Here is a 15,150-nt window from a genome sequence, read left to right as displayed (position 1 = left end):
TATTTATTCAATAGTTATCGATATTTGTTAGAGTTAAGTTTTCTAGTCTTGTCTTGTTTAGCTTTTATCACGGTTATCCAGCTTAGATTCGAAATAACAATCAGCTTTTTAATATAATTTTTTATTCTAGTTCGTTGTGTCAAATATACTGGATTAGATCTAGATCTAGGTGTTACTTACGGATTGTTGTTGATCAAATTAATACTGTTCTCATAGCAAAACTGGCTGATCTTAGCCGATTGCTTATTGATTTGTATCGAACTTCCAGAGGATCCCTCTTGAGGAACAATTCAGAACATCAACCGATGCGAAGCTATTTGGAGCATGTGTCGGAGGAAAGCAAATTTACCAGGTCCTCATGTGAGATCACATAGGAAACCGTTTGTCAGTTTTTTTGCGTCAACAGATTCTTTCTTAAGAAAAAATGGGGAAAAGATAGCATCCTAACATGAGAGTTGCCGAGTTACGTGTCTTCTTGTGTGATAATAAGGGGGTGTTTGGTTCACAGGGCTAAAGTTTAGGCCTGTCACGTCGAAGAGAATCTTGTCACGAGGGAGGTTATTTTGCTTCTAAGGGCTAAAGTTTAGCATGACAGGGCTAATGACAGGACTAAAGTTTAGCCCTCAGAAACCAAAATCCTGTCACGATAAGATTCTCTTTGTTTCTCTTTGACGTGGCAGGCTAAAAATTTAGCCCTCAAGAACTAAACAGTTCCTAAAGTTTAGCTCTCAGGAACCAACAGCCTCTATAATAAGATTCTCTTTATAACAAGATTTTCTTTCACAACACGATTCTCTTTAACATGACGGAGCTAAAGTTTAGTTTAGCCTTAAGGAACCAAACAGCTCTTAAACCAATAACAAAATTATCTTTAACGCGAGAGAGCTAGAGTTTACCCCTCGCAGACCAAACAGCCACTAAGCCAATGTGCCGCTGATTTCAGGCCCAGTGCGTTATGTCGCGTCTGCCCCCACACAAGAAGGGCCAGCTGACCCATTCACCGCCCATTAGAGAGAACGGACCCTGAACAGAGAGGGGCACCATCGTGGGCTGCAGTAGAGAAACGACTGACGGCAACGAGCCCCAAAACAACGCGGCTTCCATTATGGATTCGGCCCTTCAAAATATGGGCCGTGCCTTTCCGCAACGGGCCATCACACAAGGGCTCTCTCGGCCTGCAGCTCCATGCTTAGGTTCCTTCAAACCTTCCTTTTTGCCGATCAGCGGTCCTAAGTAAGAACAAACGTCCATCCACACAGCACATAGCAAAACAAAGAAAAAACCAGCCTCCACCAAGCCAAGCTATTTTCAGCCGAGGAATGTTCTGATCATGGGAAAAATCATCTCAAGAACATACAAAAATCCCTGTCTCCCTATTAGAAAAAGGATCCGAGAAGATCAAGAAGAAAGGTATGTCAATACCACGCAAGAGAGCATCTGATGCTGCAGGTGCTTGGCAGAAACGACTCTATCTATGTAACCATAGGCGGTGAAGCTTACGGCATCCACGAACTGACAAGCAACACGTGTGTGCGATCAAGCGCGCCGCGGTTTCTCCTTATAAAACGGCGGCGGCAGCGTATCGCCCTGCCGAGAGGTGCGCCCCGCCCGCACAAGCCACTCGGCATTTCCATCTTTACCTTCAGTGGCAGCCCAACCATCTCTCTGCTGGTAGCTACAAAATCGCTGTGCCTATGAACATGACGCACTACTAACTCGAAGACACTTTATTTCCAGGGGCAAAACAAAACCAAACAACGCGATCTAGCTAGCTAGTTGCAGTTGAATATAGATAAATAGCCCGCAGGATTAAGTCTGGGTGTTTCGAGCCATGAGCCAGAAGCCAGAAGCCAGAAGGCATCGCTCGGCGCATTGCAGGCAGCCACGCTTGGTGGGTGGTGCTACTGGAGCACTGGTAGCTGCAGGCCACAAAAGCGCAAAGCAACACCGGGACGACTTGGCCCTTTGGTCCCGAGTCCTGACATCCTGACGTGGAAGCAAGCAACGGTTCAAGGCATCTAGACGGCCGGGGTGATGAAAGCCTCGTCTGCTTTCTGAAAGTGTCATGGATTTCCTTCTTCTCTTCTCTGTGTGCATCGCATGCAGCCATGCACTGGGGCCAGCGACCAGCTGGAGCCTGTGTATACACTGGCCAAGTGGCTACACAGTATATTTCTATTCATTTATCTCACGCACAACCACCATGTGTGTAATTTATCCAAAAGAAAAAAGGAATATACAGTCTAGTAGAGCTAGAGTACAATATGGATGTTGGGAACATTTCGTTTAACCTCCCGCAGTAGCTAGTCTGGCTTGCTATCATGTCCCAGAGGAAAAGTCATTCAAATGTCACATGCTGTAAAGGGACTCAGATCAAAACCTTTTTCCTTTTTACAGTAGAGATTTCACTTTCTTTGCCTGTTCCACGTAGCACCAGCACCGGCCGATCAGGGAAATCTGCTCCCTTACACATGTGCTAATATATGCCGCACGAGAGGCTCACATTGTCCATGCCAAGGACCATGACTTTGTCACCGAGATGATGCTTTCCATTCAGGTGGGGGCTTTCGTTTCCCGGCCCGGATGCAGTGAACCCAACGTGGGCAGGAGCCAACTTGGCGCCACGTCCATGTCGATCCCGCAAATGATCCCTGATGCGCTGCCAATCTTATTCTTATCCCCGCGAAGTCTAAGCTCACGAGAACATCGATGAACAATCCACGGAGCTGAGCGTAGGACGAAGAAGAAGAAAAAAGGAGCACAATTTTGTAGTACCTGGCATGGATAGAAGCGTCTGAAAGGTCTCGGAGCTGAAGAACCTAACGACAGGCTCCAGATTCAGTGTACGCTGCTGCCATCACTAGCCATTCAGCCAACCCCGTCCCCGCTCCCTAATTCGTGGGATCGTGTGGTGCAAAAGTTTCAAGCGCTCGTCGTCGCGCGCCCGTATACTAACATGCTCCTACACCTGATCGGCGACATGACGGGGGAGAAGGATAGGGAAAAGTCTCCGCCTGCGCACGTCTGGCCCGTATGTGGTGGTGCGTGTACTCTCCGCTGCACGTGAGAGAGACGATCGCGCGATCACGGCCTACCTGTCAGCGTGTCCATTAGCCGTTGCAGCCTCATCCTAATCCACGTACGCGACGGAGCCGTTTCCAAATTCCAATTCAATTCAATCGAGCGTGGAAAAAGGACCCCGAGATTGCAGGAAACTCTCTACGGCCGGAGAGAGCGCCATGGAAGTAGCATCTCGATGTGGACGTCCATTGACTCACAGTTTCTAGTGCAGGAATTACTGTGCATTTCTCCGCTCCTCTGCATGCGCGAAGGGTTTCGCAATCGCAACGCGGAGATGGTGGCTGCCGGAATTGGGAATTCCACAGCTTCCTGGCACAGCGACACCGAATGATGCTAAGGAAGCGTGCAAGAGGCCCGCACGCTTGGTCTTGCTCTTGGGTTGGTTTTAGTTCATCTGGCTGGACGTCGTGTCCAGTGCAGCGCGCCCGTCTGCCTCAAGCTGCAAATGTACTTGACCTGCTCACTGCAGGAAGAGGAAGCTCTTCGCCGATCCCAATCGGTCCTCTGGAAGTCTGGATGGGCTGAGAGCCATGCATGTCACATCAGGACTCCGGACAAGGAAACGGTTTTGATGCTGATGAGTGTGAAAAGGGCTTCGCGGAAAGGTGCCCTCCGTTTCTCCACAGGGGCGTCGCCGCGCCGCTCGAAGCTCTAGGGTCGTCGTCGTGGATCAGGGACGGACTCCCGTGGTCATGGGTGCGGGTTCGGCGACACGCTCGCCGGAACTCGTTGTCCTATGCGGATCGTCACTGCTATGTGATACTGCTACCTTCGTTGACACGCGGAGCTAGTTACTGGCTCACTACCCTGTCGCGGATTGAATTCGGTCCAATTTTCCACGCCAACTAGCCGTCGATGATCGACCGTACATGGCCGCTAGCGGAACGGAAAGCGCCGAGCAGGTTCGCTCCAAGCTTTCCCCTGAACCGGTGCAGGGACGGAGCGCGCTCTTCCAACTTGTTGGGTTATTCGTGGAAAGGTCGCACCCGCAGCTCCTCACCAATTAGAAAACGCGCCGTCCTTGTCATGGCATGGCACCCTTGACAATTCTCGGCGCAAAGCTTAACAAGCATGGTTCTTTCAAAAAAAAAAAACTTAACAAGCATGGCCATGAACCCAGTGCGCAGTACACTGCCGTCAGAGTCTAGGGGAAGACCGTGGACAAGATGGACTGCCCTTCTTCCCCGGCCAAAAACTAGCGACGCTTTTGTAGACCGGAGTGAGAAGAAAGGAAAAAAAGGAAGATGCTGGTGGTGGTAATTGGTAAAGGATGGGTGGAAGGTACTGGAGTCTGCAGCACGCTGAAGACCCGGGTCTCCGAAGGATGAACAGTGATGTTGCTGTCGGCTGTCGTCAAACCTCATCAAGCTCGAACATGGATATACTATACCCTACGCCTGGACGTGTACGTGGCCGCCTGGCCGGCCCTGTTTGCCCGCCGAAGTCAATACGGGGCGTCCGTTTCAGATCGGACGAGGGCGACGGCACACGGAGCACTGTTACCTGTACTAGCAGTTACGGTTGCAGCTTGCAGGCGGAAGCATCGCGACGGGGAAGGAAGGAGCCGAGAAGCAGCCGCGGGGGACGTGGACCCTGACGTCTCCCGGACGCACAAAAGGCCAAAAGTCTTTGCTTGCTGCGCCCCCGACCTCGATCCGATGGATATCCTCCCCCCCTCCCCGCCATTAGCCGAGACATGGGGTACCTGCCGCTTCTGATTAGTCCACGGTCAAAGTCGGCCTTGACCGTTGACTAGTCTAGCCCTCTCTGTTTCTGCCTTTCTGGAGTAGAAGCTATGCTACGCCACTACTCCAAGGGTTTCTTTTTTTACGAAACCTGTGGCCTCTGGACAGTGAGGAATCGTTGGTTGCGTTGGAAACCAACGTCTTGACAGTGGGGCGTGGGAGCAGCCGAGCACAGGAACAGATCCGGCTCCGAGCGGATTCGAAGTGTCGAGCGGTGACATCAAATCCTGAGACTGGTTAACGAGGACTGTCACGATCAGCCTTGATAAATGATAAGCAGGCTGTAAGCTGCCAGTTTCGGTGCCGATTCAGAGTTTCAGACCTTATAAGCATGCAGCTCCGAAGGATCGCTATCCGGTTTCCAATCAGCAGACTTTTCTATGGACCTTGACCTAAGAATTATCAGTGCATTCGTTTCAAACAAAATAAGAATTATCAGCGCATGTGCGGCCATTCCATAAACTAGTCGGAATGCGATTCTGCTACTGGATTTTGCAGTGTTACCTATCCGCACGGTTCCTGAACATGACAAGCACCTAGCTTCGCTACGCTCCACCCAGCGAGACAGGGGCGTCGCGATCGGACCCTATAACAAAATCCTCTCTCTGCAAACCGTTCCCTTTCGGCGACTTCCACAAAGCCGACCGATGCGCCCCCCCCGGAGTCGTGATTCCGGAGAAAATCACGTGCTCCGCTGTTAAAACAATGCTCGGATAGCATGCTTGTGCAAGCAAGCAAGAGTTCCATTGGCGCGACGCTGCCGCAAAAGGTTGAGCTGTCATGGGTCACCCCACCGCACCATTATCGTTTGCCGAAAAACTGTCAGTGTTTTCCGGCCCAATCATGGATCAGATCAGCCGTGGTTATTACGGGCTTTGTGGCTGGGTTCTAGATGCTGGTACTGGTCTACTGGAAGCTCGGCAGGTGAAAGGCACGGCACGCCTTCGCTCAGAAGCAACAGTTTGCAGGGTGGTACTCTGTTCCTGCGTTCAGAGCTCTACTGTTTTTGTCTCTCCTCACGGCTTTCGCCTTTCGGGGGGGGCCAGCAAAGCTGTGCCCGTCTCTATCCTCCCGTGCCCGGGTGCAGCCACGAGACGGTCTAGAAGCAATGCACCACATGACTTCCACGCCATTTCTTCCTGCGACGGCAAACCTCGGGGCCACCTCATTCAATGCAGATCCGTTGGCCTCGCCAGTGCTCCTCCGTCCGCCGATTCCCCCCCCCCCCCCCCCCCTCGCTTGCATCTGGTTACGGCGGAGGAATTTCCAACGGAGCACCGGCCGGCATCTCGCTGGCTCGCCGTCGTCGACAAAACACGAGAGAAATGCAGGGGTTCGGTGTGATCTGCACAAAGTCAGCTGGCTCTAATCAAGAGATCGAGGAGATCCGATTCAAAAGAGCTCGTTTTTATCGTCAGCAAAAGCGATCGAAAAGGTTCATTCGTCACGGGATCGCCGTGGGAAGAAAACCGAGACGGCGAGCTGGCGCTGCCTTGACCATCTAGAAACCGTCGCGAGGCGGCACGGGCGCAACAGCGCCGCGGCACGATCCCCGCGCGCCCGCCCCCACGACGCCACGCGACGGGATGAACCGGGCCAACAGAGGAGGGACACGCCCGCCCCCTCACCCCCACCACCGAGCTGACGACCACCTCATCGCTGACGCCACGCCACGAGACTGCTTGCTAATCCAACCAACGGCCGGGCGCGGAAAGCAAGCGCCTAGCGGCCTCCCCCGCAAACTACTCGAGTAGTAGTAGATTATTACGTACTCTACTGGAAATTTAGAATTAGCGGTCGCCTAACTGGGCCTCGACCCGCGATTATTTTTACCCGGGAAAACCCTTTCCGTCACGTGGCTCCAGGGTAGGACGGTTCAACGAACCGCGACGCCGGTGTGAACCCGCCCCCCTCTATATAAACGCGCCCCCCCAGCCCTGCCCTCGCCGTTCAACTCGATCACTCCACACCACACCCACCTAGCTCGCTTGGGTTTCGTCAGCTCATAAACCAAACAGAGAGACCTCGTCGCCAGTGGCCACCAGCCCGGAGCAGAGAGAGCAGGGGCGAATCAGGAGGGCACGATGCTGCTGAACGCCATCCGGGAGCACCTGCTGGAGGAGCCGTCGGAGGCGCTGGTGCTGGACACCATCCGGCAGCACCTCCTGGAGGAGCCGGCGGAGGCGCGGCCCGCGTACCGGCGGAGCGAGAGCTTCGGGAGCCTCGTGGCGGACCAGTGGAGCGGCTCGCTGCCGTTCCGCACCGACGACGCCGACGACATGGTCGTGTTCGGGGCGCTGCGGGACGCCTTCGCCTACGGCTGGCTCCCCGACGGCTCCTTCGCGCGGGTCAAGCCCGAGCCGCTCCCGTCCCCGGACTCCGACTCCTACTCCTACGACGGCCTCGGCCTCCCGTACCCGGACCCGGAGCCGATGACGCCGAGCAGCGGCGCCGCGACGCCCAAGACGGAGGGGGCCGCGGCGGGCGTGGCGAGGGGCAAGCACTACCGGGGCGTGCGGCAGCGGCCGTGGGGCAAGTTCGCGGCGGAGATCAGGGACCCGGCCAAGAACGGCGCGCGCGTGTGGCTCGGCACCTACGACACCGCCGAGGACGCCGCGCTCGCCTACGACCGCGCCGCCTACCGCATGCGCGGCTCCCGCGCGCTCCTCAACTTCCCGCTCCGCATCGGCTCGGAGATCGCGGCCGCCACCGCCGCCGCGGCCGCCGCCGGCGGGGACAAGCGGCCGTCGCCCGAGCCCGCGACGTCCTCGGACTCTTCCTTCTCCACGTCCTCCTCGTCCTCTTGCTCGACGAGCGGCTCGACGAAGCGCCGGAAGCGAGGCGAGGCCGCGGCCGCGACGATGGCCATGGCTCTGGTGCCCCCGCCTTCCCAGCTCAACCGGCCGGCCCAGCCATGGTTCCCCGCCGCGGCGGCCGAGCCGGCGGCCATGGCGCCGCGCGTCGAGCAGCTGGTCGTCTAAGGCGCCGACCGGATCTCTCATGTCACGCCATCCACCGGGCGCGCGGCGAAGGCAATGAGGCGTACCACGACGAACTCGCCAGCAGAGGCGCGGCGCAGGAACAGCCAAGACCCCCGGCGTCGCACTTGCACGGTGCCGCGCTACTGGCGACGCGAATGCGACGGCGGGGGGCGGGGCGCGCATCCCGGTGAAAGCTCCGCCGGATGGAACGCGATAAGATCGGGGGCAACTTGGCGGGGCGACTCGCAATTGGGGGTCCGGACGAGCTCTGGATGGTGCTGTTGCGCCGTGCAACTCGCCCAAGTGGAAGAAGCCGTGTGTAATCAAGTGTCTTGTCTGCGAATTTTGGGCCCCCAATGTTATTCCGTTCGGTGTTCGCGTCATTGTCAGAGTGCTTGTGCTTCTGATAGGATTTTCAAAAAATGTACAAAAAAATAGTACAATCCGCTTTGGTCTTCGTCAGCACCCAATGAGTGCGGCATCGTCTGATAAATATCAAGCGGCTAAACAGGAGCGCAAGTCAACTGAACAGTGACCAGAAACTCATGACCCGAAACCCAAATCCAAATCCAAATCTGCCGGCTGAATGAAACGGGAATTCCAGGGCCGGGTTCTCACGTAGCAGCAGGCTTGCTCACGGCAGCAGGATTTAACTAATCCTTCTCCTAAAACATTAGGAAAAGATCATGCAGCGGCGATAGCTCGGTGGGGGGCAAGCAAGTGGGCGAGGGGGGCCGTGGCGCGAGGGCGTCAGCGTCGCCATCGTGCTGGAGAGGACGAGAGGTAGAAGACGCAGCACGCAAGCAGCGAAAGAAGCGGGAGCCCTCCGTCTTTACTCCTAACGAACCATAAAAATCTCGAGACGCCCCCGTGCCTATCCGCCACGTAAAAGATTCATCGCCGCGATAGCGATGAGCATGCGTCCGGTCCGTCAGTTGATCGTCACACTGACCATGAGGATTAGATTGGGTTACGACTGCCGCCACTGATCCCAGGCAGCGACCAGCACAGTGTCGTCGTGTTGCGCAACAGCTGGAAGCTGGGGGCCATCGGCCGGAGTGTGCATAGTAATATAGTAGAATACTAGTATATGGGATGGGTTTCCAACTTGTTCGGTATTCTTGGTGGAAAGGTGGGATCGAAAGGAGAAAGCGGGTATATGATTATCCTCTACTTGCCGCCGGCCGATGTGTATGGCGCCTGATTCAGCACAGGTCATGGGCAAAAGTAGGCCACTGTTTTGGGAATAGTGGCCCCACGAGGAATGATGTGCTCTGCAAGTATTTTTATTATTAGCAAAAAGGAGTAGTGAAAAGGGAAAGGAAGGGGCAAAGGCACGCTTGGATTGAGCTTTGAAGTGGGAAAGGTTGTGCCTCAAATTTTGGTTGCAGTGACAATGCGTTGGCGTTGCGTAAAGGAAGGTTGGACTTGGACAGCGGCCAATTGGCGACCAACTTGCCCTCTACAAGAAGAGTTTCGAGCCACCGAAGAACAAACTTGGCTCAAATTGCTCGCAGCCGAAATCAGGCTGGCCAATTTGAGCAGCGTGGCAAAGTGGGCTAGTTGGGGTATAGAATGGGGAGGGACAAGGGAGAGTGCTGTAATTAGGGGACCGGCAAAAGCTTGATGCTGCGAGTAGCTTCTATGATTCCATCCGAGAAAGTAAGCTTGCTGACTAAACTAGCCTAGGTGACGGACCTAATGTGGCCACGGCATTGTTTGAACGGCTTCAAAGCGAGCCGTTGATTCATGTCCAACTTTTGCCTAGAATCCTAGTCACAACTTTTCAATTTCCAAGGTCTTCTGACTTTCCACGCCAGCATCAGAATCAGGCAATCAGCCCATACCAAACATTTGTTATTTTTAGCGGAAACCATACCAAACATTCCATTTATGGTAGGAAATGGGAATGAATTTTATACGACTTTTTTGGGTTTGAGGTGAATGGGCCAACGGGCACGCAGATCGCTGTTGAATGAACTGCCGGCCTGCCACGTCAGTCGACAGTCTCTAGCAAAGACTAGCCCAGCCCCACCTATATACGGAGGAGAAGGAAGGCTCAAATCACCACGGCCCGTGGAAGCGCGGCCCACGCCAGATGCGGCCTCCACCTAGTCCACCGCCACCGGCGTCGAGCGGCCGATCCAACGATGGGCACGGCGTCCGCAGAACCTCGTACGTATCGCCTCAGGAAATGGCCGAGATGGCGAGTGCCGCGACACCACCCCAGGTGTCGCGCGGCGCCCGACACGAGCCCCGCATGCGTCCCACGCGGCCGCGCGCGCTCGCCCCCCCGCGCATCCCCACGCGCGCCCCTCCTGCTATAAACCCAGCTCCCTCATGCCCTCGTCCATCTCATTCGTAGTACCAGTAGTGGCAGTAGCGCTCTTGGGCATCTTGCGCGCGCGGTAGCTATCTTGCTCTGCTTGCCTGCCATGGCCGATCAGCACCGGGGCGGGATGGGGGTTGGCGGCGGGGGCTACGGCGACCTGCACCGCGGCGTCGGCGAGACGCAGCAGAGGCAGGGCGCCATGATGACGGCCCTGAAGGCGGCGACGGCCGCGACCGCCGGCGGGTCGATGCTGGTGCTGTCCGGGCTGATCCTGGCCGGCACCGTGATCGCGCTCACCGTGGCGACCCCGGTGCTGGTGATCTTCAGCCCGGTGCTGGTGCCGGCGGCCATCGCGCTGGCGCTCATGGCGGCCGGGTTCGTGACCTCCGGCGGCCTCGGCGTGGCCGCGCTGTCCGTGTTCTCGTGGATGTACAAGTACCTGACGGGCAAGCACCCGCCGGGCGCCGACCAGCTGGACCACGCCAAGGCGCGGCTGGCGTCCAAGGCCCGCGACATCAAGGATGCGGCGCAGCAGCGCATCGACCAGGCCCAGGGGTCTTGAAAAGCATAATATGCAAGCGGATCGCGCGTGTCATGCGTGTCCGGTGCGGGGCGAAGGCGGCAGCGCACGACCGCCGCGCCGCGCCGCGGCATGGGCCTACGGCAGCCGCCGTAGCGTCTGGGGTCGCCGCGCTAGCTGGCTAGTCGTTATGATATGTTGTGCTTTGTATGTGCATGTGTCCGGGTGCTTGCTGTGTAGTAAGTGCGTTTCTTGATCGGAGTGGCGGATCGGATGTACTGCATGGTGGATGTCATGTTTATAATGAGGAATAAATAAAAACGCAGTGTTCAGGATTCGCTAAGAGTTTCAATCTGCAATGCTATTCGTATTTGGATGTCTACTTTGGATGCCATGGCTTGTTGGCCATGCATTCAGGTCATGCGAGCGTCGTCTTATGTAAGGTCGTCTATTTTCCAACCCAGACGACAAAGCATGCAGAGGGGAAATAGGGCTATCCGGGAATGGGAAAGGTATCTTGGCCGGATGGCGACGAGCCCCTGACGCGCCCACCGCGGTGAGCGGTGAACCAGACTTGCCCGCAGTGCAGGCTGTGCCGGGTTCGGACGAGTAGCCTGATTGGAAATTTGGATGAACATCAGCTCCCCAGTCGCCGGACACGTATGCAGCTCGATGGGAGAGACGAACAACGTGGCGAAGCTATGGCCAGCACAGCTGGGAATATATGTCTATAATGTGTTTGTCCCCTGCGGGTGCTGGCGTGCTGGTGTTCGGCAGCCGTCCCTCTGAAATTCGTTCTCGGGAAGGCGAGCTCGGCCCCGTGCCGGCAACGCCTCGATCTCCTGCCGCCCCCAAAGCTCAATGGCAAACAGCAGAGACCCCGTGCCTCGCCGCTTTGCCATCGGCAGGTGGGGGAGGAGGATGGACTATGGAGGTCAGTCCGCGCGCAACTCGTCCAACCATCAGCTTCCGCCACCGCTACAAAAGCGCCTGCCGCATGCGACATGCATGAGACTGCCATCAAGCTGCCAACCTCCGTTAGTACCATGCATTTCTTCACCAGAAAAATGCCGTTCTCTGAATCTGAATCTTCTATGTACGGACACAAAGTGAGGGCACCAACGAGTTCTGCATAGACAACTTGCTCTCACCGTTTTATTTCGTTTTCCCCGTGTTTGAATATTAAAACAAAGGCGGGAGAAGAATATTTTAAATTCTGCTTCTATGTCTCAACTGAGGCTGCAGCAAACGAGAACCTTTACGGGTTGATATCTCGAGCTATATGTATTCATTATCACCTGCCTGAAAGAGCCATGACATTGAAGTTGTTCGACTCAGAATACAGTGCAAGTCTTCCTTTTATGACTTTTGCAGCATCCTGCACAGAAAGATGTCCAAAATCACAAGCCGGGAACATAATGTGGGCTGTGGCTGATGAAAGAAATAGCATGAGTGCATCAGCTTACCTGCAACAAGGTATCAGGGGACGAGGGGCCATGGGATATTGGCCGCGAGTTACCTCCGTCAAGCTCATAAAGGTCTCCTGGATAAAGAAAGGGTTGTGAGAAGTGATCAACAGACTAATGGTTGGATATTTTCTATAAATCCAACTACGGTGTCTTGGTAGGCGATTGTGTGTTACATACCATCGACACAAGAGAAACAAATATAATGTTCAATTACTCCATCCTTGGCCTGCACAGTAAAATAAGATCTGTCAGATGGCAACCAAAGATGAAACAAGCTCAAGGCTGAGGAGCCTATATTGTATAAGTGTATCTTCCACCACAGTTTTAAATAATTGTGATTCTCAGTTCTTTAATAACAACCCTTTAGATGATACTGTGAATGAACGAAAAATACTCAATTGTCACTCACAATGACACAGAATGCAGATATTCTGAATGACAAATGCAATCACACGATGGCAAGGAAAACATGGCATGTGAGCCCATGGTCAGAAAATCTGGCTGCAAATCTGTAACTCTTGATGGTAAGCGAACTGTTTTTTTTTTAAGATGAGCAAAATGGTGTTAGCAGTTAGTTCCAAGATGGTCGCTGATAACTGGGAACCATTTTGATTTTAAGAAGCACTGGCAATAAGGAAAAAAAGAAGCAATGGCACGAGTAACTAACAACGGAGCAACACCCATACATCTTGGGCAAATATTCATGTACTAGGCAGATGCTATTACCTCTGTGTCACCAGCAGAAACAGCAGCAGAATGAGCATCCTCCATTTCTTGGTCCTCCTCGAGAAATGCAGCACGCTGAAATTATGAAGCATCCAATATGTTAGTTGAACACAGAGGCAATCCCTCTTCATGGAAGCCTTTGAATTGTAACACACGACACTAACCTGGACTGGATCCATATCAGCAGTTTGTTTATAAAATCTATCAAAACATGACCCCTCACCTGCAAACAAAGTCTGATCAGATCTCACTAAAAGTGAAAGGTAGCTACAGTAAAATGGTTGCTTTTGAAGGATCGCATGGTCTTAAGGATCATGCAGAATTGAACATTACTGTTTGTTTTTTAGAGCATTGCAAATTACTATTGCCTTTTTTTTATAAGCAATTACTGTTGCCTGTCGGCGACCAAATGGATTGTAACACCGACAAGGAAATTGACCTGAACATTGATATGTCCTTTGCAGCTAGACTAATAATTTTACATGATTAAGCCAAGTATGTGGGATTACTTGTGGCAATTAGTTTTCACTTTTCACAATCGTTTGGAGTTTCACCAGATAACCTCTCCCATATTAGATGATTATCCAAAACATGTAGATGAAAACGAAAAAGAGCTCAAAACTCCTGGAAGGAAAAAGGAATACCTAGCTTGATTTTGGAAGCAGCATTCCCTAGTGCATGAATAATACCAACTGTTCCACAGGCGTTTCCAATCGTCTGCCTTGTGAAATATACCTTCTTACTCGGCTCCTGCTTCATTTTTTTAGCCTTTTAGGACTAATGAGGAAAAAAGCATAACTATACTCTTGAGCTCGTAAAACCCACCTTTATCTCACACACAGATTCAAGTATTTGATGAAACTGAAACCTTAGATTTATGCGCTAAGAGTGCATCATCGATGAGCTAATTTGGCTACCAATTATCTCACACACAGATTCAAGTATTTGATGAAGCTGAAACCTTAGATTTATGCGCTAAGAGTGCATCATCGATGAGCTAATTTGGCTACCAATTGATACTTCTAACTCTGTAAACCTCAAATCTATTGAAACTTCAAGCTACTGATGTATATCAAAACCACCCGAGAAAGATAAAACTGCCAGATTTTTATTTAAGAGAAAAAAAGCAAGTTAGGTTCATCAAAACAAACCTGAGCATGCTTACATTTCAATAATATTACCATTCATAATATAAGTTTGATAAGTAATCTAAAGTATATGACAACAGTATGTACAGACAATAAAACTATTCTGATTGGTGTCCACCTACAATATAAATAGCAAAATCACACAACAAATTTCAATATACAAGTTAGAAAAATAGTTTTTTTGTCCTACAAAAAAAGAAAAATAGTTTTGCCAGTGTCCCTGCATCGGATCAATAAAGGCGTTGGGCATCTTCAATGGAATCCAACTACTGAACAATTGTCAGTTCAAAAAAAAAAAATACTGAACCATCATCCAATTCAGGCTCACCTTGGTCTCCACCGGTGAGGCAGTCGAAGACTGGGATTCCTTGATCCGGTCCTGCCCACCAAAACGTCAGATTAATAAGCTCCTCCGCGCAGAAGATTCAAGCAACCTCAGGTAGCGCAGGGCCAACTAGGGACAGGGGATCCACCTGGGGGTAGAGCAAGATGACGGCGAGCACAGGCTGGGGCACCATGGCGAGCATCTCGCCGTCGAGGCCGTACACGTCGCAGAACCCCACGTCCTCGGGGACCCCCAGTCCCCACATGAACTGCGCCGATCGTGAAGGGGCAGGGCGCCGCCGTGAGCGAGGAAAGACCGAGGCGGAAGCGGAACCAACCACGGGTACCGGAAGGGAGGATGAGGTGGAGTACCTGGTTCATGACGTCAGGGTTGGCCTCGAGGGGGAGCCACCGCTTCACCATGGCAGCTGGCGCGCCGGAGGAAGGGAAGGCAGAGGCGGCGCTTTGTTCAGGCTGCGAACCTGCGGTTCTGTGTTTCTGCTGTGCGGCGAGTCGGCGTCTTTGTTGGGGCTTGGGGGGTTTTCCCCGCTTTCGCCGCTGCGTTTGTTAATTTTCACCAAATTGCACAAAATAAAAATTGACTACTCTAAACTTCGGTTACCCAACGCCAAGGCCCAACTCAAGTTTGTAGCATGCCAAACAGAGCTTACTATGTCTGTAAACCAATATGCCAGATAACCTGTATTTTCCTTCCATCTGGGATGCGTACAGCACATTAGTCTCTTTTCTGAAAGGATTAATCTCGAATCACGTAATTTGGGTCCAAGGCCAAACAAAGAGACAACAAATTTGGGAAAGCCATC

At 53.0% G+C, this 15,150-nt stretch overlaps 3 protein-coding genes across 4 annotated transcripts; 2 read left to right on the top strand and 1 right to left on the bottom strand.

The window, feature by feature from the left end:
* The first annotated feature begins 6,761 nt into the window (after positions 1-6,761).
* On the top strand, positions 6,762-7,944 carry LOC112901396 (ethylene-responsive transcription factor 2-like). Its single transcript, XM_025970303.1, has one exon. It carries the CDS (start codon positions 6,911-6,913, stop codon positions 7,805-7,807), a length of 897 nt encoding a protein of 298 aa, XP_025826088.1. The 5' UTR covers positions 6,762-6,910; the 3' UTR covers positions 7,808-7,944.
* Positions 7,945-9,905: 1,961 nt separating this feature from the next.
* LOC112901161 (oleosin Zm-I) lies at positions 9,906-10,848 on the top strand. The gene has a single exon (XM_025970010.1). The coding sequence runs from the start codon at positions 10,243-10,245 to the stop codon at positions 10,699-10,701; it is 459 nt and encodes a 152-aa protein (XP_025825795.1). The 5' UTR covers positions 9,906-10,242; the 3' UTR covers positions 10,702-10,848.
* Positions 10,849-11,727: 879 nt separating this feature from the next.
* Positions 11,728-14,858, bottom strand: LOC112899885 (ubiquitin carboxyl-terminal hydrolase 3-like). Of its 2 annotated transcripts, none has more exons than XM_025968532.1 (9): positions 14,699-14,858; positions 14,476-14,595; positions 14,331-14,381; positions 13,499-13,607; positions 13,019-13,077; positions 12,855-12,929; positions 12,306-12,354; positions 12,126-12,202; positions 11,728-12,037 (listed from the first exon to the last, which is right to left on the bottom strand). In XM_025968532.1, the coding sequence occupies exons 1-9, from the start codon at positions 14,747-14,749 to the stop codon at positions 11,954-11,956; spliced, it is 675 nt and encodes a 224-aa protein (XP_025824317.1). In that variant the 5' UTR covers positions 14,750-14,858; the 3' UTR covers positions 11,728-11,953. The 2 variants fall into 2 exon arrangements, with proteins under 2 accessions (XP_025824317.1, XP_025824318.1); XM_025968533.1 differs by having other exon boundaries at positions 13,499-13,604.
* Between the last annotated feature and the right edge of the window lie 292 nt (positions 14,859-15,150).

The sequence above is a fragment of the Panicum hallii genome, chromosome 7 (genome assembly GCF_002211085.1).
Source record: "Panicum hallii strain FIL2 chromosome 7, PHallii_v3.1, whole genome shotgun sequence".
Lineage (NCBI taxonomy): Eukaryota > Viridiplantae > Streptophyta > Magnoliopsida > Poales > Poaceae > Panicum > Panicum hallii.
Note: the sequence above shows the minus strand (reverse complement) of the source record. Positions and strands in the feature narration are given on the sequence as shown.

Excerpts from the sequence above, each read along its gene's own strand:
- LOC112899885 (XM_025968532.1), bottom strand. The coding sequence starts at position 14,749 with ATGGTGAAGCGGTGGCTCCCCCTCGAGGCCAACCCTGACGTCATGAAC. Across the intron at positions 14,382-14,475 it reads TCATCTTGCTCTACCCCCAG|GACCGGATCAAGGAATCCCA; the intron begins GTGGATCCCCTG and ends TTTGGTGGGCAG. Across the intron at positions 13,078-13,498 it reads TGCTTCCAAAATCAAGCTAG|GTGAGGGGTCATGTTTTGAT; the intron begins GTATTCCTTTTT and ends CTTTGTTTGCAG.
- LOC112901396 (XM_025970303.1), top strand. The coding sequence starts at position 6,911 with ATGCTGCTGAACGCCATCCGGGAGCACCTGCTGGAGGAGCCGTCGGAG.
- LOC112901161 (XM_025970010.1), top strand. The coding sequence starts at position 10,243 with ATGGCCGATCAGCACCGGGGCGGGATGGGGGTTGGCGGCGGGGGCTAC.